The sequence below is a fragment of the Myotis nattereri genome, assembly GCF_964212035.1.
Source record: "Myotis nattereri genome assembly, chromosome: 16".
Lineage (NCBI taxonomy): Eukaryota > Metazoa > Chordata > Mammalia > Chiroptera > Vespertilionidae > Myotis > Myotis nattereri.
Genome location: NC_138091.1, coordinates 27,548,439 through 27,574,617, shown reverse-complemented (window position 1 = coordinate 27,574,617; position 26,179 = coordinate 27,548,439). Strand labels below are relative to the sequence as shown.

Genomic DNA, 26,179 nt, shown 5'->3' with positions numbered 1-26,179 from the left:
GTGGTTAGTGGCTACTCTATTAGACTGTGGCAGATACAGAATATTTCCATCACCACAGAAATGATGGGATTTCCGCTCCAACAACATTTTCCACTCATGTGGTGGCTTTCTACACCCATGCTTTGCCCTTTGAAAGAAAGGAAAATATTATTTGATGAGCTTACTGTACAAGACGTGAACCTCTGAAAAATTTTAGGACAAAAAAAAACTGTGCTGAATTGGGATAACTGAAAGGTTGTTGGTGCAGAGAGGACTGAGCGGCCGGAGAGGGACATTCGGAGATCCGTGTGAAGGGTTGCAGAGTGAACTCCGGAGGTTGCCTACCTGGCACCTATTCACTCTCATCTTCTTCTGCAATAGAACTAAGACTTTAGGTCTGCCCCTGCCCCACACAGCCTTTGTGCCTCACAATTCAGGAATTGGCCTGCAATGGAACTTGGGCTTAACAAATCAAACAAGATGAGGAATGAGCTGATAGGGTGACACCATGTGGCTTTTGGTCTTCACTCGGGAAAGTTGAAGAGCAGAAGACCTAGTTCAACATCATCTCAGGCATCACCCAAAAAGCGCACATACATAATGTGATCGCACACATTACTCATCAGCACAGCAGATCAGCAAATACGGTGTCATTCAGATTCACTAATACAGGTCACCGATAGGTAAGTATCTAGATATATCTTGGTGTGAAAAGTCTAACTTGGGGCTTTATGAAATAAAAATACATTCTTACAAAAGTAAATTAAAATAGTGATAGTAATGAAAACTTGTATGTACAAAAACTATCAAAAACTTTCAATTCATTAAATAAAAAGGTTAAGACTGACAAGATAAATATTAAGAAAGCACACTCCTAGGTAAACTTTGGGAAGAACAAAAGAAGAAAAGGAGAAGAAAAAACCTTGGGAAGAACATCAGAACCTTTTGTAATCAGACATTTATAAAAATGTCAATAATCAAGACAGAATACAGAGATTCGATGATAGTATAAGTCTCATCTTTGTAGAACCAAAAGATTAAACAAAATAACCCTTTCAAAACGGTACTGGATTTCTTAGTTATTTGATTCCATTTAGGCCCTACCTCTATTAAGAGACACCTCAAATTGGGAATTCTTCCTATCTTGTGGGATGAATGGAAGCAGAATTTCCATACTGCTACCCTTTCACAGAAGGAAACATCAGTATAGAAAACTGCTGTGCAATTTTCTTTCTTTTTTTAAAAAATAATATATTTTTATTGATTTCAGAGAGGAAGGGAGGAGGGAGAAATAGAAGCATCAATGATGAGAGAGAATCATTGATCAGCTGCCCCCTGCATGCCCCACACTGGGGATCGAGCCCACAACGCAGGCATGTGCCCTAATTGGGAATTGAACTGTGACTTCCTGATGCCTAGGTCGACACTTAACCACTGAGCCACGCTGGCCAGGCTGCGATGCAATTTTCAACGGAACAAACATGAGGAAGGTTAGGAGTGCTTTTGAAATCACAAGCATATGCTGTTTGTCCACGTCCTCCAGAGAATAATTATAGCCTAGTGAAGAGAAAGTGAACCGCTGGCCTTGAGCGAAAGGACGGTGGCCACTTGTCCTCTTTCCTCAGCTAAAGATAAGCTGCAGGACATACTTTGGAAATGTCTCAGCAGAACCTACACTCAACATTCCCATGGGATGAAAGAGCAGCTATCGCAGGCTAGGAAAGACAGGCTTGAGCAAAAGAAAGCTTGGTAGCGTAGTCTGCACACAATAGTGCCTATACAGCAAGACTGAGTAAGGACCAATGGTCGCCTGGTCAGAAAGGACCTCGTCTGCTGGAAAAGGTAGCAACTGATAAGCCATGAAGTTCAAGTATGTCCTACGTGGTACCTGCTATAAAAAAAAAATCCAACTTTCTGTTTCAGAGAAGATGCTAAAGTTGATATGCATGCAATAAAAGCATGCAATGAAAAGTGTGTCTCCCTCCATTTCACTTAAAACAGGTCATTCGTTTAAGATTAAATGAGATGAAAGAGATATGATATGGATCCTGGACCAGGAAGTACACTGCTATAAAAGACATTATTGGAGGCAATTGGCAAAACCTAAGTATGGACTTTGGTACAAGACTATTATCTAATCCAAAGTAAAATTTCCTGCTTCTGAGATCTGTCCTGTGGTTATGTAAGAGGCTCTCCTTGTCCTTAGGAAGTGAACACTGACTCATGAGGGGTAAAGGGGCTTGATGTCTGCAGTTACTCTCTAATACAGAGGAGGAAATGATAGAGCAAATGCCAAACTATGGGTGAATCTGAGTGAAAAGTGTATGGGAATTCCTGTACCTTTTCAGACATTTTAAAGTACGTCAAAGTAAAAAGTTACACAGAAAGTTAATTCATTTCTCTTTTTTAAAAAAAAAATATATTTTTTATTGATTTCAGAGAGGAAGGAAGAGGGAGAGCGCGATAGAAACATCAATGATGACAGAGAATCATTGATTGGCTGCCTCCTGCACGCCCCCTACTGAGGATCAAGCCCTCAACCCAGGCATGTGCCCTGACCGGAATCGAACTGTGATCTCCTGGTTCATAGGTCGACACTCAACCACTGAGCCGCACCAGTGGGGCTCATCTCTCTCTTTACATTCCTATAAGAAAACAAGTGGTTCCGTGGCAGTCGCATCTCAGAGGGATCAAGGAAACAGAATGTTCCAGATATTGCAGAGGTCTGCTTTGCTTGACGAGTCACTGTCCTCTGTCGTTAGCTCCCTGACAGTCATGCTGGGCCTAAAATGGATTCGCTCCCGACAGAACACTCTTGTTTAGGGTGGTGTCAGTCAGTGACTGCCTGCAGTTTGAACTATCGGTGCAGGTGCTATCTAACCACAGTCTCCCATGCCCCTCACTGTAACGATGTGTCACTGGGCTCATTCAACACAAAAGTCCCCAAAGTCCTATCTGTTCCTTAAAACATATGCTTTAAGGGAATAGCCCTATAATAAAGAGGCTCTTAGATGACCATTTCAAAGACAATACCAAGTTCCCTAACATTCCCATGCACCGAAGTTATGTAAATATATATTATGACATAGGAGAAGGAACGCACTGTTAGAAGTAAACATTAGGTAGTAAGACGTATACACCTGGAACAAGCAGTCCCTTAACAATCAAGTGTGCTCATCGTACAGCTGTGAAAACACATTGAAGACCGGACCGTGGCGTTGCGTGCACTTTCTACAGCTTAAAACAAAACACAGAAGGAAACACACTTTACCATCATGATGTGTCATCCTCAAATTACATGTCTAACCCTTGAGCTTATTTTAGAAATGCTCCTCACTAATTTGCCTGTGCTTTTGAATAGCAAGTAATATGTTTTCAATCATGAAAGGTTACCGGGAAATTCTTGCGGTAAGAACTGGCCTTCCCCTGGCACAAAAATCGGCGGTCTCACTCCAGGCCTTTGGGAAGTAATATTTTTTTTTCATCATTGTCAAGCAGCTTTCAAACCAATTTAATAGCTACTGTTCCCGAGAATGGTTGTTTACAAAGCCATTTGAAAACTGATGTCACTCAAAACCATGTAAAAGGAAAAAAAGAATAGTAAATTGGGTAAAGAAATTATTTCTTTATAATCATTTAGGAGAGAATCAAACTGTATGAACTTTTCTCATAAAAATAGTAATTATCCACGGATGTAAAAACGGACAGCGGTCCACCTCTATACATCACACAGTTACTGCTCTGGTACCATTTGTACATCACTATTATCAAAGACCTTGGACATTTTCTTTGGGACAAACTTGTCTTCGTGCTAATTTTTTAAATATATTTTTATTGATTTCAGAGAGAAAGAAAGAGGGAGAGAGAGACAGAAACATCAATGATGAGAGAGAAACATTGATCAGCTGTCGCCTGCATGCCCCACAATGGGGATCGAGCCCACAACCCGGGCATGTGCCCTGACTGGGAATTGAACCATGACCTCCTGGTTCATAGGTTGACACTCAACCACTGCACCACGCTGGTCAGGCCACACATTTTGGTTTATTACTTTCTAAACTATTCACATCTTTTAACCAAGTGATTCTACCTCTAGGAGTCTGTGTGCTAAGAAAACATTGTAATCATAAATAAAAGAATAATCCTTGTACAGAAATGTTAAATGCAATGTTATTTATAATTTTAATAAGATGATACTAGGTTTGAACTAATGTTAAATGGGAAAAATAGGATGCAAAATTGTCTATACAGTGGTATCGAAACTGAGTAGAAAGCATATGCAAAGGGAAAAGTCTGAAAGGAGATACCCCAAAATATTAACAGTGATTTTCTTAGGAAATGAGAACTGAATTATGGGTGAATCTTACTGTCTTTATATGTTTCTGTATTTTCCAAGTTTTCCACAAGGATCATTTACACATGGGGGGGGGGGGGCTCATATATGAGAAACAAATTCAATGTGAGGCCAAAACTCTTTTTGAAAGCTTCCCTTTACACCCCCTGCCCCCACCCCCAACACTCTTATGAGTTCCTGCAGCCTGCCATCCATCTCTCTATCACAGCATGGATCACAATGCTGTAATTATGTCCATGTCTGTCCTTCCTTCCCAGTTTAGTTTAAATGCGGGCATGGACTGCATTCTATTCTTCTCTGTATCTCCTAAACATAGCATATCGTTGGTGAATAATTAAATGTACTAAATGCTTAAAGGAATGAATGGTTTAGTTCACAAACAAAACAAGTACAGGATGGATGAACAAGTTATGGATTTTTCCCCCACACAACTGAACCAATGCTCTAAGAACTAATACATGCAACATGGTAAGTTTACCCAATGAAATACTGAAACAATAAGTTCCACGTTATGAAGTGTGGTATCTGCCTTAAGTTTACATAGTTATTTTGCAGTGATGCTTAAAGTATGCAAGTTTTTAATTTAGTTCATAAGAATTCCCCCTCCCCCAGCTTTTTTTTCTTCTCTTTGTGAGGCACACTTTCGAAAGTCACCTTTCATGGCCACTGATTTCAAATATAGGCAAAAATCACCTTCATTCCCTAAAAAGAGAAAAAAAGTCAAATACTCTTTTTGCTAGCAATGTCAACTACTGGAACCAGTTCAAACTAAAGAAAAATAAAATCTCATTTTCACCTAATGCAGAGTTTCTTTTCCATTCACTCCAAACACAAGGGAATTTTAGTATCTTAGTCAGAATTATCATGAGAATCTAACTCATAAGGGGTTAGGAAGACACAAAAATGAATCCCGACAGAGCACAGCTATTGAAAATTTCTAAAACTTTGAAAAACAGGTCTCTGCCTTGCTTAACTATTTAAAATTCCTCACAAGTGAGTCACCTTTCTCAAAAAAAAAAAAAAAGCCAAGTTCCACCTGAGATAAACCTGAAGGTGAAGAACTTGCACATGTAAGGAAATCAACTTCAGTATCTTCTGGCCTAAAGGAGGAAATCCTTGATGTAGCCAACAGCAAACAACCCATTATCCACAAATAACTCTTGCTTCACTTTGGGACACAGTATCTACTTTATGCAGTGGTGAAAGATTGCATTTTATTTGACAAACTAATAGCAGAATTTGTTTGCACTTCTTGAACACAAACCAACTGAGCTAGTTATGCACAACCTGGGGTTAAAAACGTCTTATAAATGTGCAAATCTTGAGGGCATCTGAGACGCAACATGAAATCCAGAAAGTGATCTGGAGAGAAGTTGAACAGGCACAAGAAAGTCTATAATCATAGCTACTGAACACAGGAACCGGAGGCAGGGAGGTGGGGTACTTGGCTGGGTCTGAGTGCACTGCCCGAATCCACACACTATACCGAGGAACTATGAGATCCCAACGCATGATATGCAAGTGTGTATGTACTTGGGTGCAAACGTTGCTCCCCACGCGTACGTATATCCCATATTTGGTAGTTGCTCTTCCAGTCTCTGCAGATCTGCTGAAGGAATGATGTACCTTCAGCAGGTATTGGCTGCCCTGAGGTTCATGATGGCATTCCTAAGGTCAAAGGACTTCCACCAACTCTTAATTGCTTGCTGATTTTTCCACTGCTTCCTCAACCATTTCTTTGAAGGCTCTCCGTTGTCTTTTTTATTTGAAAACTCATCTTGCTGAAGTATGCTACCCACACATAAAAAAAGCTGATGAGTTACCGAAGTGATCACCTGCATGACACTCCTGTGTGAAGCAGACCGCTCCCAACAGCCCAGAAGCCCTCCTCCAGCCCCCTCCTCCTCGCTGCTCCGTCTCTCCTCTCCAAAATTAACCATTCTCCTGGCCTCTAACATCACAGATTAGTGCTGCTTGTTTTTTAATTTATAAAGACGGAAGCACAGAATAGGTATTGTTTCTGCGTCTCCCTTCTTTGGCTCAGTGTTATGATTGTGAGATGAATTCATGCTGACACATGTAGCTGGAGTTCATGGGTTTTTGTTATCTAGTTATTCTATTGTATGAACACCGCAATTTATTTTTCCATCCTGCTACTGATGGAAACTTGTGTTCTTCCCAAGTTTCGGCTCTGACTCCAGACTGCATTTTAATATCTAACGCTCTTGCTTTATTTCTACACTGCAGGTCTAGCAGTATTCTTTTTTTTCATGCTTCATACCAGTCATTCAAACACACTTTTTGGTCAACTATTATAGATCAAAACTTCTTCAGAACTCAAATTAAATAACTGAAAAGAAGGCCATGACAGAGAAAACACCACAAACATTCAGCTCCGCAGAGGGGAGCAGAGAGTTCTTCGAATGAGGCTCAGGCACTGACACTCCGTGGCCCATGCTCCGGGGGTCTGTGCGGCCGCTTGCATTGCCTGAGAGTGTATTCATTCTCATCCCCTTGTGCTCCTTAGGGATACTTCTTCACCCGCATCTCCCTTGGCCTCTCTGTAGTGCTCAACTCTGCCGACCACACGCCTCCTCCCTTGACTTTTGTGATACCACACTCTCCCGTGGTCTTCCAACTTCTCTGGATGTTCCTCTTCATGATCCCATCAGTGTGCTTCTTCTGACTGTCCCTTCAATACAGATGTCCCTCAGGATTCAGTCCTTGGCCCTTTCCTCAGATTTCTTGCACTCTTCTGGTAACCTACCTCTCACAGGCACATCCTCTGGGCACCTCCATCACAACAGGAGGGAAGGTGTTGAGAGACATTCTCCTTTTCCCGATATTCTATGCATTCAGTTAATGCCCCCGGTCTCTATGACTGCCCTCTAACTCCTTCCTGGCCTAAGAAGCAGCCGGGGTAGTAGAAATGGGCTTGGAAGTCACACCAGTCTGGTTCCAAATTCAAACTGCCTCTTAATTAGCTATGTATGAGACTTTGACAAAGTCATTTTCCCTCTGAACATGTTTCCCTTTCAGTCGTGTAAGATTGAATAGATTCAGCCTGGCCGGCATGGCTCAGTGGTTGAACGTCGACCTATGAACCTGGAGATCACAGTTCAATTCTTGGTCAGGGCACATGCCCAGGCTGCAGGCTCAATCCCTAGTGGGTGTGCAGGAGGCAGCCGATCAATGATTCTCTCTCACTGATGTTTCTCTCTCTCCCTCTCCCTTCCTCTCTGAAATCAATTTAAAAATATATAAAAAGACTGAATAGATTCAGAGAGATTGAATGAATGAATGAATGAATGAATGAACTTGATTATTTAAAACCCATCTAACACAGTGCCTGATGGCTGGTAGCTGTCGCAGTCAACAGTGTTCTCTCCATTTTCTCTTTTATGGGAACTAGTGCCATCTCCCTAACCATACAACCGTGAAAGCAGAACTCTCCTATGTGAAACCTCCAAACCTGTCAGACTGGTCTTCTGACTGTCCCTGGACACATCCTACCCATTTGCAGAGGCTCGTGTGCATGGAATGCTCTCCCCTGCCATTCTTACTTCACACATACCTACGTCTTACTCATCTCCAACACCCAACCCAATACTCTACACCTCTATAAAGGCCCTCCTCAATCACTGAAGCTCACAGAAATGTCCTCCTGGTCTGAACCATAGAGCACTGGTACCAATGACCTGACACTTATTAAATACTACTTTATGGGGCGGGGGGAGTCAGATACTTTGTCAATGCCCCTTTCACCCCATTACATCATTAACTTCTTACAGAGCGTGATATACAGATCTTAGTATACACAGTCTCTAGAGACAGTTTTAACTAACACCCATTGACTGCTATGAGAGGTCAATCTCCGCTGATTTGTACAAACTGAAGGCATACACATCATTTAATAAATTCAACGATTACTGTAAAATATGTAACACGATATGCAGAATCTTAGAATTTGGGACTTAGAATGTCACGAAGATCAGTCTTCCAGGTGCACAGCACCCCTTTACAACACGAAACGTTTCTTCTAGGGGCTTCCTGAGAAAGAACCCTAGCTCAGTGAAGGAACTCTGAACTTCTGTTGCAATAAATCCCAACGACCAGAGACTCACTGTATCCTTGGGGGACCCATCTGATGTCTAGGGAGCAGCTGCTTTGTTTTTGAAACAATCTCAAACTTACAACAAAAGTTGCAAGTACCTTCTTTCTCCTTGAACCACCAGAGACTCCTAACTTGCTGACCTGAAGCCCTACCACCCATTTGTGTGCTTTTTCCTACAAATGAAGACATTCTCCAACACAACCACAACACAATCATCAAATCAGCCGATTTGTTTACTAACGGACAGCCGATATGTTTACTAACAATGGACTTACAAACCCCATTCAAACTCCACCCAATGTCTCAATTAAGTCCCTTACAGTGAAATAATCCACGCCAGAGTCATGCTTTACCTTTCGTTACGTTTCTCTACCCTCCTTCATTCCAGATTCTTCCCTCGATTTTCACAAACTCGGCATTTCTGAAAACCAGACTGTCCTTCGATGTGAATTTGGCAGGTGTTTCCTCTGATTGGTTCCGGGTTACACATCTTTAGCGGGAATGTCACGGAAGTGACGCTGTGTTCTCGCTGCATCTAGTCACCTGGTGTGTGTTCTGGTTCGTCCCATTACTGTTGCTGCTCCTTTTGATCCCTTAGTGAGGTAGTGTCTGCCTGTCTTCTCCACTGCAACAGTATGTCTTTCTTTCCCCAATGATATTAATGAATGAGCATTTTGTGGGCAGGTACTAAGTAAATATCTCAGTCCTCAACAAATTTCAACTTATTCGTTTATTAGTTTGTGTAAATAGGACCTACGGTTACCTATTTCAATTTGATGCTCAGACTGACCCAGAGGTAGCTAAGTGGGAGCTCCTTCAGGCTGGTGTCTGTGCCTTCCATACCCCTTCCTCCATTCCTTGAGGACTTCCTGTCTTCCTGGCACAGTTCGATGCCCCTGGATTTTCTTGTCCTTTGTCTTAAAGCAGGGAAGGATGTCACTCACCTCTCTATTTACAAACATGGAATTATACAACCTATTTCATGAAATAGATCCTGCATCCTGGCATACATACAGAGCCTTTTTTGTACAGTTTGACTTACACTATCCCGGGATGATTCCAGACCTCGGCCTATGTACCTCTTCATCTGGCTGTTTGTCTGGACTCTTTATAATACTCTCTATAACCAACTAGTACACATAAGTAAATGTCTCTCTCTGTGAGCCGCTCTAGCAAATGAACCAAACCTGAGGAAGGTGTCATGGGCACCTCCAATATATAGCTGGCTGGTCAGAAGCGCAGGTGACAGCCCAGACTTGTGACTGGTGCCTGAATCAGGGGGCGGTACTGTGGGACTGAGCTCCTGACCTGTGGGCTCTGACACTATTTCCTCGTGGATAATACCAGACTTGTGCATATTCCTGTGTAGGAAACAGTTGGTGTCCACTGAGAACTGGAGAACTGCTTGGTGGCATTGGAAAACACATCTGAGTCATCATGTCCTATGCCTGGTCCCTTCGGTCATTAGTGAATAGTTTCAAGTGCCCTCAGCACACAGCATTCTTTTCTGAATGGACACATGTTGTCTACAAAGCTTGTTTTTTTTTTTAAAAAAAAGGATATATATAGATAGATTATATATCTATCTATATATGTACATATAGATAGAGAGATAGAGATATCACTCTAAAACAGTATTCTGCCCCTAAAATTCACCCCTCCCTAAAAGAAGCAGGTTTTGTTCAGGTTATCTACTCATAGTCATGTTGCTTTCACATATTCATGTGCTTCAGGAAAAGGGAACTCCATCCTCAGCTCTTGACTATTCTAAATCAATCACGATAACCAGGGTTTAGTCATTTGCATGTGACCAAACGCTGACCAATGAAACGTGAGGAAGCCTTCCAGGGGCTTCCTAAGAAAGCAGCAGCAGACAAGCAGGTGGCTCCCTCTCCTCCTGGGGAGGTGACTGTGTTTGGGAGGGATGCACAGGCTGTGACTACCCTCCACTAGCCTGAGGGAACCAGCACAAAGGCAGGGCCAAGATACCAATCACAGACCCGAGGAGCCTTCAGGACTGGCCAGGGCCGCCCTTACCAGGAGATAATACCTTTTCTTTTTATTTGGTCAATTGTTCATTCTTTTAGGTGCAGCCAACAGCATTCTAACCAATACGGTGGAATGGGAACTGTTCACCCCTCCAGGAGAGGTGGGATGAGTCTGAGTAGAACTTCCAAACCCATAGTTCTTGGTAAAGACCAAGTGGATGCATAATACAGTCTACTAACACCCTCCTCTTTGGCCCCCCTGCAGTGTGAGTTTGAGCTTACATTGTTGCCCTTCAGTTGCCCTTAGAAAACTAGAGATTTGTTTGTTTATTGTTAGCATTGTTAGCTTTTCCACTGTTTCAACCTGTTCAGGTCTTTTTAAGTTTGTTTTGAGTGGGGGGATAATAGAGGAAGTTATAGACTTGCTACTTGATTTCAAAGCAATTTTACAGTTAACTAGAGAGGGAAAAAGTAAAAGAAAAAATACAGAGCTAAGAGATGGGAGATTTTTTTTTTTTTATCCAGTAATAACTGTGCCACTAAACCAATGAAGAATCCTGGACAAACCACATACTCACTGTGTCCCTAACTTCATGCATCTGTACATCGGCAAGATAACTTAACTCCAAGGTTCCTTTCTGGCATTAAACTTTTATGACTCAGAGACGTCCTTAGAGAATGTATGACTCAGAATTCTTCTTTTATTGCTTGAAGCATAAAATCAGAAAAATAAGTGCCCCCGAAAATCAGTGGAAGTCCTTTAGTCATTATAGAGATTGGCTTAGTTCAAATCAACACAACCCTGCTCTTGGGCTGCCTACTCCCAGAAATAACTCGACAGAACTATTCGTACATATTATCATTAAAGGAAACGCATAGAAAGTTACTGCCAAGTCCACACTCCACCCACCAACTTGACAAAAACAAATACTGCAAAGAGCCACCATACCTGAGGAATCCGGGCAGCTCAATGAAAGGAAGCCCAGAGACTGAAAAGTATGCTCTCACTCCGAAGCGACTGCAAGATGTGTGGTGTGTAAAGGCCTTCAATCACTTCCCAGGGTACTTAAAGTCTGAATCGTCCATTTCCCAAGACCCTTTGCAAAGCTGTCCCTGGCCAGCCCTCCATCATCACCTGTCCCCACTCTGCCTGAAGACTCCAGCCTCATGGGATGCCCTTCAGTTTCTGAAACACACCAAGCATCCGTCTGTCTGTCTGTCTATCAACATCTCCCTTCTTCCTCCCTCTCTCATGATTCTGCCTGGCCTGTACCACCCTTTCCTATGGGATTCCCCCATCCTCCACCTGCCTCCTCCCATCCCCCACAGACTCCTTATCCTTCTCATCTCAAAGCCAACTTCCTCATAAAATGCCTTCTCGGTGGCAGGCACACACACAGCACACACACCGCAGCCATTTCCCCGATGAGGAACCCTGCTCTTTCCCTTCATACACTTATTCCTACTTGTAATGATTCTTTCCTGGTTTACCAGAGTTTCGTGTCTCGCCCCAGCTGCTTCCGCAGCTCAATGGGAGCAGAAACCTCGTCTGTCTGGGTTGTCCCTGCACACCCAGACAAGAATACAGATGTGGTTGCCATCAAAATTTCCAAGGCAACTCGATGACATGGAGAAATGCTTCTTAAGCCACTATGCTATATGAGGAAACTGTTCATAAAATTATCTCGTATAAGCAAGAAGATTCCAAATTTTAAAATATGTCCAGTTATAAATGTGTAAAAGATTATAAGGACATCTATTAAAGTATTAACAAGGATGAGGATACCTTTTCGCGTGGAGAAATCTGGTGACAGAAATAACCTAAAGTATGCTGCACATTACAATATACAGGTGGATGGATCATAGAACTGTACCCCTGAAACCTACATGATTTTATTAACCAATGTCACCCCAGTAGGTTCAACAAAAATTTAATTTAAAAAATAACGGAAAAAAGGAAATAATACCAAGTATGCTAAAAGTGCCCAACTATAACCAAAGGTGGAAAGAACAGAAAACACGTTGTAAGGATGAAGAACAAATAAGTAAACTGACTTAATAATCATAACAGAACTAAGAGCACTGACTATCTGGATAAGTTACGATTCACTTGTTCACACACCGGTCAGCTCACATGACAGTCACACCCCACTGAGCTTGAACAGAACACACCTGTGGAGTGGAAAACCATTAGCCAAGGATGCTGGAGGTGCCTGACCCGGCTGCAGATGAGAATCCCCAGGGCTCGCAGGAGGCTTCCTCCCTCAGACTCTCCAGAGGTCGGGCCCAGGGAACCTGTATGTTTTTAAAGCTGGGCAATGCTGATACAGCACCAAAGGTGAGAGCCCTCCCCCTTAGGATAAATCAAGACGGTAAGAGAAGAGGTTCCTTTTCAGTAAAGGTTTCAGATAAAACAGGAGCCTCCGAGGCAGGGATGCAAACAGTAATCGCTTCTGCCAATAGCAGCTGCCCACCGCACAGCACCAAGCCATCACAGAGTGTGCACGGGGCGGAAAAATCCACTCAGCATGCTTTGGTTTGTTCCAACCACACAAATAATTCAAATACCAAGGCGAGCGATACGCGTTAGAGGAGCACCTTTCCTGCTCGGCCTACGTGCCTTGCCAGCCGAACCTATCAAAGCAATCGAAAAATACCTCTGAGCAGAGAAGAGAAAAAACAGACATCTCAGAGCTCCTGTCCTACGCCTGAGACGCCCCAGACAACCCCTGACTTCCTCATGCTCCCCCCAGGAGCTCATCCCAGAGCCAGCCAGATTTGTACACTAAGAGGGGAGAGAGCTTTCACAGGGAGGTGCCCTGAAAGAGACAATAGAAAGTCACCCAGATGCTTTAAAACTTTAAACTGTTAAACTGTTCAGATCAATTCGGTGTGGAACAAAGCCTTTCCCATAACCCATAAATCCCAAGCGCATGAAAACAATTGTTCAGAACTTCGGTCATGATGATCTAAGTCGTTTAAGAAGAAAATTAAATTATATTCTTCACATTCTACTTAAGGAGTAGACCGGAGGGAGCATTACATTTGAGTATACCCTCGATGTGTTACGAACAATAAACAACGCACCTACCATCTCATTTAATGAAATCAACTTGTAATGTAGGGACCAGTTCCATTTTACAATGGGGCGATAGAGGCTCAGAGAACTGAAGTAAATTGTTTTAAGTCGCACAATGGGTAGTACCGCCATGGTGTGGTCTGGGTAACGGAATGATTGCCTTTGCTCATTATGTCAGACTGCACTGCCAGTGTTCACATTATTTTGGTTGGAAATATTTCCCTGTATGTGTTTACAAGGGTCAAAGCCAGCTGGAAAACAATCACCGAGAGCAGTGGTTTATCAAACTGGTTTTTGTTGTGTGTGTTTTCCAACATGATAGCATTTTTTCTGAACAAAAAAGTTCTTGGCACCCCAATACATAGAAGCACAGTTGCTTGATTAAAAGCCGTAGTCAGCAGGGGGCCGGAAGCCCTGTTCCACCCCACCTAGAACCCTCAGGTACCTCATGGCCCAGGACACCACAGAATAAATGCAGATTAAGAAAACAGCACCAAAAAAAAAAGAAAGAAAGAAAGAAAAAAGAAAACAGCACCCATCTAAATATGTACAGTCATTGGATTGGCTGTAAAAAAACATGTCCCTTAGAGATAGTCAACAAAGGATACAAAGCTATACAAAAGCATCTCGATGCTGGTGAAAAGAATGTGGTCAAACGCTAAGGTAAGCAACAACAGGACACAAGCAAGAGTCCAGTGCCACTAAAGTCTATTTTCTCCCTGGTAAATCAGGCACCCTGCCTGAGTTCTACAGGCCTTTTAAAAGAAAAAGTCCGCCATTTCACAAAGACTCCAAATATATGTTAGTATTCCCTCTCCCGCTCCAAGAGTAATGGTAGTTTCACTATCCTATCTTCCCAAAGACGGTAGGTACAACAGAAAAATCAGAGTATATAATGATGTCCAATACATACATAAAATATACAGTACATACACAGTTCAGGCAGGAATCAGAGAGGCAGAGATATTATGTATCTATTTATTCATTCACTGGTGGAGGCGAAAACATTTTGCCCGCAATGCTGCCTGCAATGCCTGGAAATAAGCCTTCAGAGATAAAGACTTGGCCCTTGCCCTCGGGGCCAGAAACCAGAGGTTAGGACACAAATGGGAACTGACAGGACAGGTTGAAAGCAATGAGAAGCTCCTCACAGTTCACTTCCTGACATTTAAACCACTCTAGAGATGTTGGTTTTAAGGGCTTTTTAAAATTATTATTTTTTGAAATTCTTCTTAATTATAGGAACATATAGGCTAGAAAGGCACATCGGGAAAACTCGAACTCTCTCTTGAGGACATTTATCATAAACTTAAAACGACTAAGACGTCTATAAAAGCCAAAACGGAAACAACCAATTTAGGGTTCTCCAACATAAACGTGAGGTTTTTAATGGAGTTCGACCTTTTATTTTTATTTTTTTTAATTGACTATAAATTTTTTCTTGACTTTATATTGAACACAAAGCAGTGGTCTGAGACGGAGCCATTTGGGATCACCCTGACCCCGAGACGGACGATCCTCTATTGTACAAGTTACTCAAAGCAGACTTTGTGGTCAGAGGGGAAAAAATGGTTTGAATTTCTCTTGGTGTTTGCTTCATTGTTTCAGATGAAGCCATTTTTAGAATAATTCATTTGCTTCCAGAAGTAATGGGACCCTTGAATATACATAATAGTAGTAATTCTGCCCCCTCCCCCCGACAAGTGTTAGTATGATTGTGGGAGATACATGGAGAGAAACAAAAGCAAAGTTGTTCCTTGATACAGTGGGGCCTTGACTTGCGAGTGTCCCGACTAACGAGTTTTTCGAGATACGAGCTGATTTTTTGCTTTGAGTTGCGAGCTAAAATTCGGGTTACGAGCCAGCTTCAGATACCCCACCGCTAGTTGGCGCAGCAAACGTCACAGTGAACGCCACAACATCAGCCCAGCATCACATGTCTCGTAATTTGAGTTACGAGCTCCGTCACGGAACGAATTAAACTTGTAAGTCAAAGCCCCACTGTATATCTTTTTATTTTTATTTTACTGTTTAAAGTATTACAAATAGTAGTACATATGTCTCCTTTTTTCCCCCATTGACTTTCCCCTGGCCTCCCTTACCGCCCCGGCACATGCCCTCACCCCCGCCCCCCCAGTGTCTTGCGTCCATTGGTTATGCTTATATGCATGTATACAAGTCCTTCCATTGATATCTTACCTCCTCCCCTGCCAACCCTCCCCAACCTTCCGGCTGTAATTTGAGTCTGTTCGATGCTTCTCTGCCTCTGTATCTATCTTTTTGTTCATCAGGTTGTAATGTTCATTATCCATAAACTATGGTACATCTACACAATGGAATACTATGCTGCTATAAAAAAGAAGGAATTCTTATCATTTGCAGCAGCATGGATGGAACTGGAGAGCATTATGCTACGTGAAATAAACCAGTCAGTGAAAGAAAAATACCACATGATCTCACTCATTTGTGGATATATCTTTTTCCATCTATCCCATTTGGGTTTTTTACTTTTATTTTTTTTTTAATATATATTTTTATTCACTTCAGAGAGAAATTGAGAGGGACAGAGAGATAGAAACATCAATGATGAGAGAGAATCATTGATTGGCTGCCTCCTGCACACCCCCTGCTGGGGATCAAGCCAATAACCAGGGCATATGCCCTGACCAGGAATTGAACCATGACCTTCTGGTTCATAGGTTGATGCTCAACCACTGAGCCACACTGGCTGGCAAGCTGGCCGGCTGGCGAACCCTTTTTTTTTTTTTTAAGAACTCTGAATTGGCTCATGACTCTTTTAAAAACTACTGTCAGCAGTAAGCAATCTTATTAAAGCAAAGTCGCTTTCCTAGAGTTAACACTTTACTCTCACTAAGGTGAAGCCATTTCTATACTGCGCACCAAGGGGACAAAACGTGCGGGAATGGAGGTCTCATTCAGCTGTAACAGTAACTTCTCCCACAGGAGCAGTGTGCCTAGAAACTTAAATATCTTCGAGGGTGAGGCTGGGACAATGAGGGACTGAAAGGTGGGCAAAGTCTCAAGAGAGACCAGCTGATGCTCTTGAATCCCTTCTCCATCCAATGAAATCACTTATAAGAACCCTTCACTTTAAAATGATCTCCTTCCAAAAAGCAGATCATCCCCATTTCACCAATGAGACATCCGAAAATTCCCACTTTCTTTTCTAGGCCCGAAGGCAAGACACACTTTTTTAACTGAGCCAAGTTTTTCTCTGACCCTGTCATCAGGGCCTGCCTCCCCAAGAATAAACTGAGCTCGAACTATATCCCCCCCACCCCTTCCCACCTGAGTTCCCTTCTCCATCTCAGGTATACCTCATCCCTGAACAGTTACACACTGCCAAATTACTTCTCAACAATGACAGTCTCAGCCCCTCCTTCTAACTGATCTCATCGAGGCACGAGAAAGAAGGGATCGAGCTAATTTACATGAATGCATCTATGCCACAGTAGAAGTATTTGGCTTTTTAAACTCTAGTTGGGAGGATATGGGGCAGCATTAGACAGGAATGACAAAAAGTGCAGACGGTGTGGGGGGAAATATTTTTGAGCAATGGAAGCTGGCTAGCAGCATGGCCAGCCCCCTCGTGCTGAGAGTGGGTGAGGAGAGAGAAGGAAAGGTGAGGACGGGGGAAGGGGTGGTCACTGGGCAGTGGGTGCCGCATGAAGGGGACTGCTTCCAAATGAGAGACTATCTACTTCCAACAAGGGTCTGCTCAGGTTCTACCCCCTCACAGAGCCCTTTCCACCGACTCCCAATTCCATTCTCTCTTTTCCTGAAATTTCCTCAGAACTCTAGTACATAACATACATACAGCTCAATTATATTGTCACCAGTCCTCTTATTTATTTTTATTTTAAAAAATATTTTTATTGATTTCAGAGAGGAAGGGAGATGGAGAGATAGAAACATCAATGAGGAGACAGAATCATTGGTCAGCTGCCTCCTGCATGCCCCCTACTGGGGATCAAGCCCGCAACCCGGGCATGTGCCCTGACCGGGAATCAAACAAAGACCTCCTCACCACAGTACCCAACACAACATTAAGCACACAGGCAAGAATTCAAGTATGCAGTTGCTAACTTTAAAGCCAGGAGATTATATTACAAATACAGGTCTATAATTTAATAAGGAAACAAGTTACATATGAAAACAAACAAAATGACTTTCTACTTTAAGTTCCTCACCCAGCTACAATGCGTGGTGACTAACGTCGCCAACCTTTGTGAAAGCAGAGAACAGTGTGACTTGCAGAATGAAATATTTTGGAAATTTTTAATATGAATAGCAGATTTCCTTTTCCAAAGAGTTGAAAACAATTTTCAGAGATTAGACTGTGGTGCCTCTGGAGGGAGCAGGAGTATGAGTATGTGTGGGGTGATAGTTATGCAGAGAATTGGGAATGGTGAAGGAACCTGGTCCACAGGTCTGGGGACAGCGGGCCACCGACCGAGCATCTGCTCTGCTATGGATATCGCGTTGCGTGTAGTACAGGTGCTATAACTGAGTCTTCACAATAACACATCAGCCTTACAGATGAAGAAACAGAGGCTCAGGGAGGCAAACTTACTTGTCCAAGGCCACAAAGGTGGTAGTAAGTGGACAGAAATAGGATAAGGTCCCGATTTGTCCATCTCCAATGATCTTGCTCTCTCCACTAGGTAACCACAAGCCCTTCCACAACATTTTTCATCCTTGGCTTCCAAACAAACCAAAGCAAACAGATCTGTCTTCATGAGGAAGGAAGAAGTGAAAGTAAACCTCCAGCAACAACAGGATCAGGGCAGGGAGGTGAGGCCATTTGGGAAGGATTCAGGAAGATAGTTAACATTAGTCGGGTGGGCATTATGTACCAAGCACTGACCAGACACTTTTTACACATCATGTGATTTCATCCCAATAATCCTGAAAAGCAATCATTTTATATAGTACTAGTGGCCCAGTGCACGTATTCGTGCACATTGAAAGGGAATCTGGTGCGGGTGAACCAGATTTGGGGCCGACAGGGCCCCAGCAGCAAGCTAACCCACGGCCAATTCCGCGAGGAATCGGGCTCCCTCCTTCCTCCTCTCTGGGTCCGGGGTGCGGGTGAATCAGATTTCGGGCTGACAGGGCCCCAGCAGCAACCTAACCTACTGGTCGGAGCGTTTGCCCCCTGGTGGTCATTGCACGTCATAGCTACCAGTCCAACAGTCGAATGGTCGCTTAGGCTTTTATATAGAGAGATAAGGAAACTGAGACTTAGGCAAGTTAACTTACCCTAAGTCTTAAAGCAAAAAAAGAATAGAAGTGGCCCAGCTGGCCTGACTCAGGAGGTCACGGTTTGATTCCCGGTCAGGGCATATGCCCAGGTTGTGGGCTTGATCCCCAATGGGGGGCGTGCAGGAGGCAGTCGATCAATGATTCCCTCTCATCATTGATGTTTATGTCTCTCTCTCCCTCTCCCTGCCTCTCTGAAAACAATAAAAATATATTTTAGAAAAGGAGTAGAAGTGAAGCTGGGTTTTGAACTTGGTCAGTTAGGTCTCAAAGACTGTGCTCTTTCCACTGCTCCCTGTTGCAAGCACGCTCTCCCCCCTCTTCTTCCCATAAATGCCCAAAACTAACGTGTGGGGAAACTGTTCTATTAAGAGATCTAACCAGTAATTATATGGCAGTTGAACCGAAAGGAGCCTGCTTCCCACAGGAAATAAAACTGTCATCTCGACCCGAGGAATGTAACAGACAAGGAGAGAGAGGCTTCCAATGTATATTTTAAAATGCTGTTACCCTCTGAACCCATTCATGGATGGAGCTGACGTTTTTATAGGCCCTGTCAGGGCGGCTCATCAACAGCTCATCGACCCCGCGGGGCTGAACCACCACGGACAGCAGTTTCCAGCTCGCTCCACTGAGCAGGGCCAGTGATCCTCTCCAGTCCAACAGCAACCCAGCGATGGGTGCCAGAGAATGGCCATAAAACAGGACCAGTCCTGGAGAGAGGGGCCTTTTGGCTGCGCTGGCTCCGACGTAGGTGACAATGTCAACAAACGGCTCTCCGCATTAGGGTAATAATCCACAGTGCAGACAACTTACACCAGGGCCATTAAATAAACACATCTCTGTCCATATACTGGAGGCACCATCTTTGTCTCCATATTAACCAAAAAGGCCAAAGCTCATGTCTTGAATGCAGAAGTAGAATCCTTCCGAAATCTACAGTGAAACGCACCAGCGGCCGCTCCTGAGGGCTTGCCTCCACCCATATCTGGCTCTATTTGGGAGCTAAATTCAGCAAAAGTCTCCAGGGTCAACAAATGACCCCGAGTAAAAATAGTCTTGGAAATCTGTCATGGAGGGAGCAGGAAAGGAAACGAGACGGCAGGGTGATTCACTCCAAATGGCAGCTCCCAAAACCAAAAGCTCATTTCTCTGTCCCAATCCGAAGCCAATGTGCAAAACAGGCACAGCGCACGCTGTCCTTTTCCGAAGGCCTCTGAAAGGGGCTGCCAAAGAATTTCACAGGGAAGCCAAAAAGATTTAGTGTGCCATTCACCCCTCCTATAAATCTAACCAGGGCCACTTTAAACCAACGCTCTGAACCAACTGCAGGTTTATCCTTGCTTGAAGACCACCCAGAGTAGCTAAGCTTTGCCCCTGGCAAGCAAGAGGGATCCTTCATCCCACCAAATTTACCAAATGACCAAAGAGTTGCCGAGAAAGAGGACGGAGACTGCGCAGTGTGTGTGTGTACGTGCGCGCCTATTCGCTGCCTTTCTAATTCTACACCTCACTCCTCCCACCACCACAGTTAAGATGTATTAAAATAAGTATAATACAGACGATTATATGCTTTTTCAAATTAAGGATTCTACTGGTTGAAAAATAATCAGCCTATACTTAACTGCTCAGGTAACTCATTTTAAGATGCAGGGAACACCTAGGTGCCCGATTTTGCAACACAAAGGGAGAGGTGTGTTGGCGTTGCAGCCACTCACCTGCACTGTCCCTTTAAAGCCCTGTACCTGATGCTGCGTTCATAATTTACGCTCTTTTCCTTAAAGATGGTTCCCCACCTCCTCAACTGTAAGGAGTTTCAAAGGACCACAAGGCCCAGACCCACCTCTGGGCAGGCTCTCTGTCTTCGAAGAGCTCGCAATCTGGTGGGCAGGGAGGTGTGTGGAGAACAACATCATCCTATGATACATTCTCTCTAACAGCAGGACCAAGTGTCCACGTACCCTGGGCGCACAGGTAAGAATGAAATGAACCCTGACGTGGAGGACTGGGAGAGACGTCTCAGAACTGGTCTCTAAGAATGAGTAAGAGTGTGACAGGCAGGGAGGGTAGAGACGAGGGAAGGAGAACATTCCGAGAGACTGAGAGCAGCCCAGGCCTGTGGCTCTCCAATGGGGACTATGTCCCCTCGCCCCAAGGGGTATTTAGCAATATCTGGAGACATCCTGGTGGTGTAAATGGGAGGGGAGTGGTCCTACTGGCGCCTAGAGGCCAAGGATGCTGCTAACGTCCTCCAGTGCCCAGGACAGCCCCCACCCCCCACCCCCCCACCCGCAACAAAGCGGTCTCCAAAGGCCAATAGTGCCAAGGCTGAGACACCCTGGTCCAAGCAAAGGTATAAAAGACAGTATGTGTTAGCTTAAAAGTGAGACGTTGCCTGCAGCTTTGGCAAACAGAGTGCTGTAAATGACCGCTTTTATGGCAGAGAAAAGCCAATAAGAAGAGAGGAGAGGAAACATTAAATTTCCAAGGAGCCAAGATAGAAGGCTGAGCCAATCCCTTATTCCTAAACAGAAACCATCACCAACAAAGTTAGGAAACGGGCCTCCTGGGAGCCTAAGGTGTATTCTTCGTCCTGTGCCATGAGAAGCAGGGCTCTTGGGGACCCTGTGCTCGGCTCCAGGCCACGCCAGAGCAGCAGTCCACACTCTTCCCCTCACGGGGCGGCTAAGTGAGGAGCGAGGAGCGAGGAGCAGGGCTGTTCTGTGTGGCTCGCCCTGGCGGGACGCTCACTTGGAGAGAGGGTGCAACGCTGCTGTGAATGCTGGGAAAACTACAGGACAGGAACGGCCCATGCAAAGGGGGCTGCGGGTCCAGAAAGGGAGTGGCTCCGAGGAAAGCAGAATATGGTGGGGAAGCCACGGCCAGAGCTTCAAGTGGTCATGAGGGTTGCTGGCAGGAGCCATGCCTGACCGTGAAGGCAGGAGGTGCCTGGGGAGGAATCTTACTCCGGGGCACAGATCCTTGAAAATGGAGTGAGGAGCTTACCATGGCAGCCAAAACCACGTCCACCTCCACCTCCATGGAAAGTAAAATCAAACAGAATAAACCTCCCCTAGCAAGAGACTTCTAGCAGGGAAAGGCGGCGGCCCTCAAGCTACTGGCAGTTTGGGGCATAAGGGTAAAATATAAAAACTGAAACTCCTCTGATATAGGAACTGACTGGCACTAATCCACATCACCCTTCCATCTTGCCTCCTGCAGACTCACATGCACAGACACACACCTACGTCAATTTTAAAAAATAGAAACACTAAGGGGAAAGTTGCATCAATTGTAGCGGATGTCTAAAAGTCAAGCTAAAAGTCAAGCGTTAGTTCCAACAGGAAAAGAAAAGGCCAGCGCGGTAGCAAAATAAGAAGATAACTCTAAATGGACAATGTCATAAAAGGGTCAAAAAGGAAAGTGAAACATTCGTGTTTTTTTCTCTCCATGAAAAACACTGTCACAGAATGTGCCCACCAGTGTGCTGGGTGCTGCTACTGGAAAAATTAAAATCGAGTTCGGATGACACAGGGCCCCTGAAACAACTGCAGCCTTGGGGGCCTCTCTGTACGTCACAGACCAAAATTCCTAAAGAGGGCCTTGCAGAAGCCAGGTGGGGAGCAGGGGACAGGACATTCCACCGGAGTGAGAGAAGCCCAGGTCGGGAAGGCAGGAACAATGGGGCACATGCACACTTATTACAGAGAGATGAAATAATCTCAAATCTCGCCTGGATCCAGCCATAAACATACACATGGTATGGCCCAACCACCCATGTCCTGGGAGACGAAAACACTACAACCTCACACAAGAGCACCTGTACCTGCAGTGGGTTTCTGGTCTCCTTCTGCGAAGTACAAGTGTCCCAGGAGCTCAAGCAGCTACACACTGAAACAGTCTGCAGGGGTCTCAGGGTGACAAGAAATTCAGACTACCAGAGAGAGGACTGCTTTCCACCTGGATCTTCAGGGATCACAGCTGGGGAGGAGGGTAAGGGCGCTGCTCCCCTTTGCTGGGATTGTGTTTACAGCTACGGTTGACAAACCCCTGGCAACGTACAAGTAAATCGTGAACAATCGCCGAATCTGTATGATGAGAACTGCAGCCAATTCTAAGAGTTGTCAAGTACTCACACAGATGAGACACACACACACACACGTCTGAACAGTCAGAATCTTGAATGACCTGGTGACTGAGCGTGAAGGCAGACCTGGAACCCTGGGCATTAGCCAAGGGTCGTGCTAATGAGAGTTGGGGGGATTCCTCCCACAACTCCTTCCCCTCCAGATAACGTATTCACTATCACCCAGAGTAGGTTTTCCTGCCTCCACACCTCTGCTCATGCTACTCTAACCTTCTAGACCAGTGGTTCTCAACCTTGGCTGCACATTAGAATCACCTGGGAATCTTTTTAAAATCCTGATTTCTGGGCCTCATCCTCCGGAAATTCTGTTTCTTTGTTACTGATGTTGTGGCCCCACCCCATAACAAAGAAACAGAATTTCCGGAGGATGAGGCCCAGGAATCAGGATTTTAAAAAGATTCCCAGGTGATTCTAATGTGCAGCCAAGGTTGAGAACCACTGTCCTAGACAAATCCTACGCGTCCTTTACAACTTCTCTCATCCTCTATATCAAGCATGTCAAACTCATGGCCTCTGGGCTGCATACCTTGTTTATTTGGCCCAAGTTAGCCTTTGAGTTTGACACGCCTGCTCTATATGGTGCTCTAAGCCAGCCTCAAGCATCTCCCTCTTCAGAACAATTAGCATGTACAAGTACTTAGCAAAGAATCACCTAAGCTCTATAAGGCTTAATTAATTAGCTCTTCTGCTGTTTTCTTCGCCTATTACTTAAATCAAAAGCCATTTTCACCTTTCTCCCTGTCTTCATCGACAGGACCCCTCTCTGAGAGGTGTGGAGCAAATTTTTTAAAATATATTTATATATATATATTTTTATTTTATTGATTTTTTTACAGAGAGGAAGGGAGAGGGATCGAGAGTTAGAAACATCGATGAGAGAGAAACATCGATCAGCTGCCTCCTGCACACCCCCTACTGGGTGACGCTCTATTCACTGAGCCAAACCGGGCCAGGGCGTGGAGCAAATTTTGTAGATCTTTGGATCCTCCCACTCTATCTCCTAGGGTGCCTTATACAAAAGTGGAATTAAACTGCAAAGTTCTCTTCTGCGCACATAGTTAAATTTGGCTCACACTAACCACTTAGAAAACCTGCAACCACCCAGCTGGCGAGCCTCAGTGGTTGAGCATTGACCTGTGAACCAGGAGGTCACTGGTTCGATTCCCGGTCAGGGCACATGCCCAGGGTTGCGAGCTCGATCCCCAGTACGGGGTGTGCAGGAGGCAGCCAATCAATGATTCTCTCTCATCACTGATGTTTCTCTCTCTCTCTCCCTCCCTTTCCCTTCATCTCTGAAATCAATAAAAATAAATAAATAAATAAACACCTCGGCAACCAACTGATATATGAAAGCAAAAAGAGAATATAATTAAGCGCTGAAAAATCTTGTAAGTCCTCATTATTGTACAAATGAGGAAACTCACACAGGTGTGTGTGTGTTTGTAATAGAAAGGTGTAGAAAATTAGGTCTGTGCCCGCCCCCCCCCCCAACTGCCCCCCATCCTCTGGGACACAAGGAAATCTGGCCAGGAGCAGATGAAGACTCTATGGGGGCTTGCAACTGCCAAGGTACAAAAAGGTTTTCAAATTTAAATGGAGACCAGCAGGGGCAATTAATACTGAGATGTGGGGTTAGTGAAGCACCAAAACCTAGATTATGATTTTCACTTCCTAAGCTCATGGTGTGATATTTAACATAAGCCTGGTCAGAACCTCCAGGAAACGCACACAGACCAAAACTCGGTTATTTTGAAACTCTATTTACTGTAATGGTTTTTAAAAAAAACACACAAAACTACTTTAAAGCTCTGCTTACATATTCTTCTATCAAAGGAGAAAGAATCACATGAAGACGACTTTCTAAAAATAAATTCGCCTTCGGAAGCTCATTTGGGGGTGCTGAGTTGGGACTGCATTTTCAAGGATGTCAATCACACAAGGGCCCCATCCATAACTCCTTGAGAAAAAAAAAAAGAAAAACTGAAACCATGAACGCCTTGTCAAATTCAGACAGTTTATCTTGGCACCGGCAAGCCCAGCAGTCTCTTCGATGTCTGGAAACGTGTCTAATTACGTTTCGAGAGTAACTATAAAAAATAGCCCAGGTCCTGGAACAGACAGCTCAGGGACCACTCCAGAGCATCCTGCAGGACGCGATGGAGCCACGCCAGGGAGGGGAGAGCGGGGAGGAGAAGAAGGAAGGAAGAGAGAAAGAAAAGCAGCAAGTGTGAAACCGGGATGCGCCCCCAGCTCCTCTCAGCAACCTCGAGTCTTCCCAGGACTTCGGGCCGCCGCGACGCTCCCTAAAGTTACTTTCCTTTACTTTTGTTTCCATGAGGTCACCCGGCCCGCCCACATCACCTACCTGGGGGAGCACACTAGCCTGCTCGGCCCCCAGCGCTGCCTGCAGCTCCGCACAGCCCTCACGCCTCCCACCCGCCCCGGCCCCGCGTCCGGACAGCACCCGGGCACCCCCTCCCGGGAAGGCGCAGCCCTCCAGCTCAGCACGCCCCTTACACGCCGAGGCAGCCGCGCCCGGGGCGTCTTTTCTCGGCCAAGAGCCCGGGATACCCCACTCCGGTGGCACTCCATTCCTTGAGCTCGGGGCGCCCCCGCACCCACAACCCGGCCGCACCGCGGGGGCGCCCCCTCTCGGGGAAGCGCAGGCTCGCGCCAGGGCGCCCGGCCGCTCCGCCCTCACCTGAGTCGGAGGTTGGCCATGAACTCGGGCATGGAGACGGTGTCCATCAGTACGAAGTCCGCCTTGCCGAACTCCAGGCTCTCCTGCTCCGCCATGGCGCCGGCGAACGGGCTGAGGTGGGCGCCGCCGGGCTCAGGTGGGCGCGCTGGAGTCGCGGGAGCCGGTCCGGGGGCGCGCGGCGAGCTCGGGCGGGGCCGGGGCGGGGCCGCGGGCTGGGGGTTCCGGGGGAGGGGGCGCCGGGCTCCGCTCGGAGGGTCTGGGCCGGGCAGAGGCCGCCCTGCTGCTCCTCGGCGCGCTCTCGGTCCGCGCGGCGCACCCGGCAGTTTCCGCTTCTCCGGCGGCGGCTGCCTGGCGCTGTGGGGGACGGGACACCGAGACGGAGACGGCGGCGGCTGGTCCCGCCTCTGGCCTGGGTCTGGCCACGGCCCCGCCGCCCCGCGCCCCGCCCCGCCCCGGCTTCTCGGGCTCCGCTGGCCCCGCCCCGCCGCTGAGATCCCGCCCCGCGGCGGCGCAGGCCTCCGCCTCCTCACCTGG

The 26,179-nt window shown here is 45.5% G+C and overlaps 1 protein-coding gene across 1 annotated transcript in view; it reads right to left on the bottom strand.

Moving 5' to 3' along the window:
* Positions 1–25,740, bottom strand: part of MYO1D (myosin ID) — a gene marked incomplete at its 5' end in the record, with an annotated part of 266,794 nt that extends 241,054 nt beyond the window's left edge. Inside the window, one exon of the mRNA XM_081110278.1 lies at positions 25,646–25,740. Coding sequence (XP_080966404.1) covers positions 25,646–25,740 — 95 coding nt within the window. The remainder of the gene's footprint in view (positions 1–25,645) is intronic.
* Between the last annotated feature and the right edge of the window lie 439 nt (positions 25,741–26,179).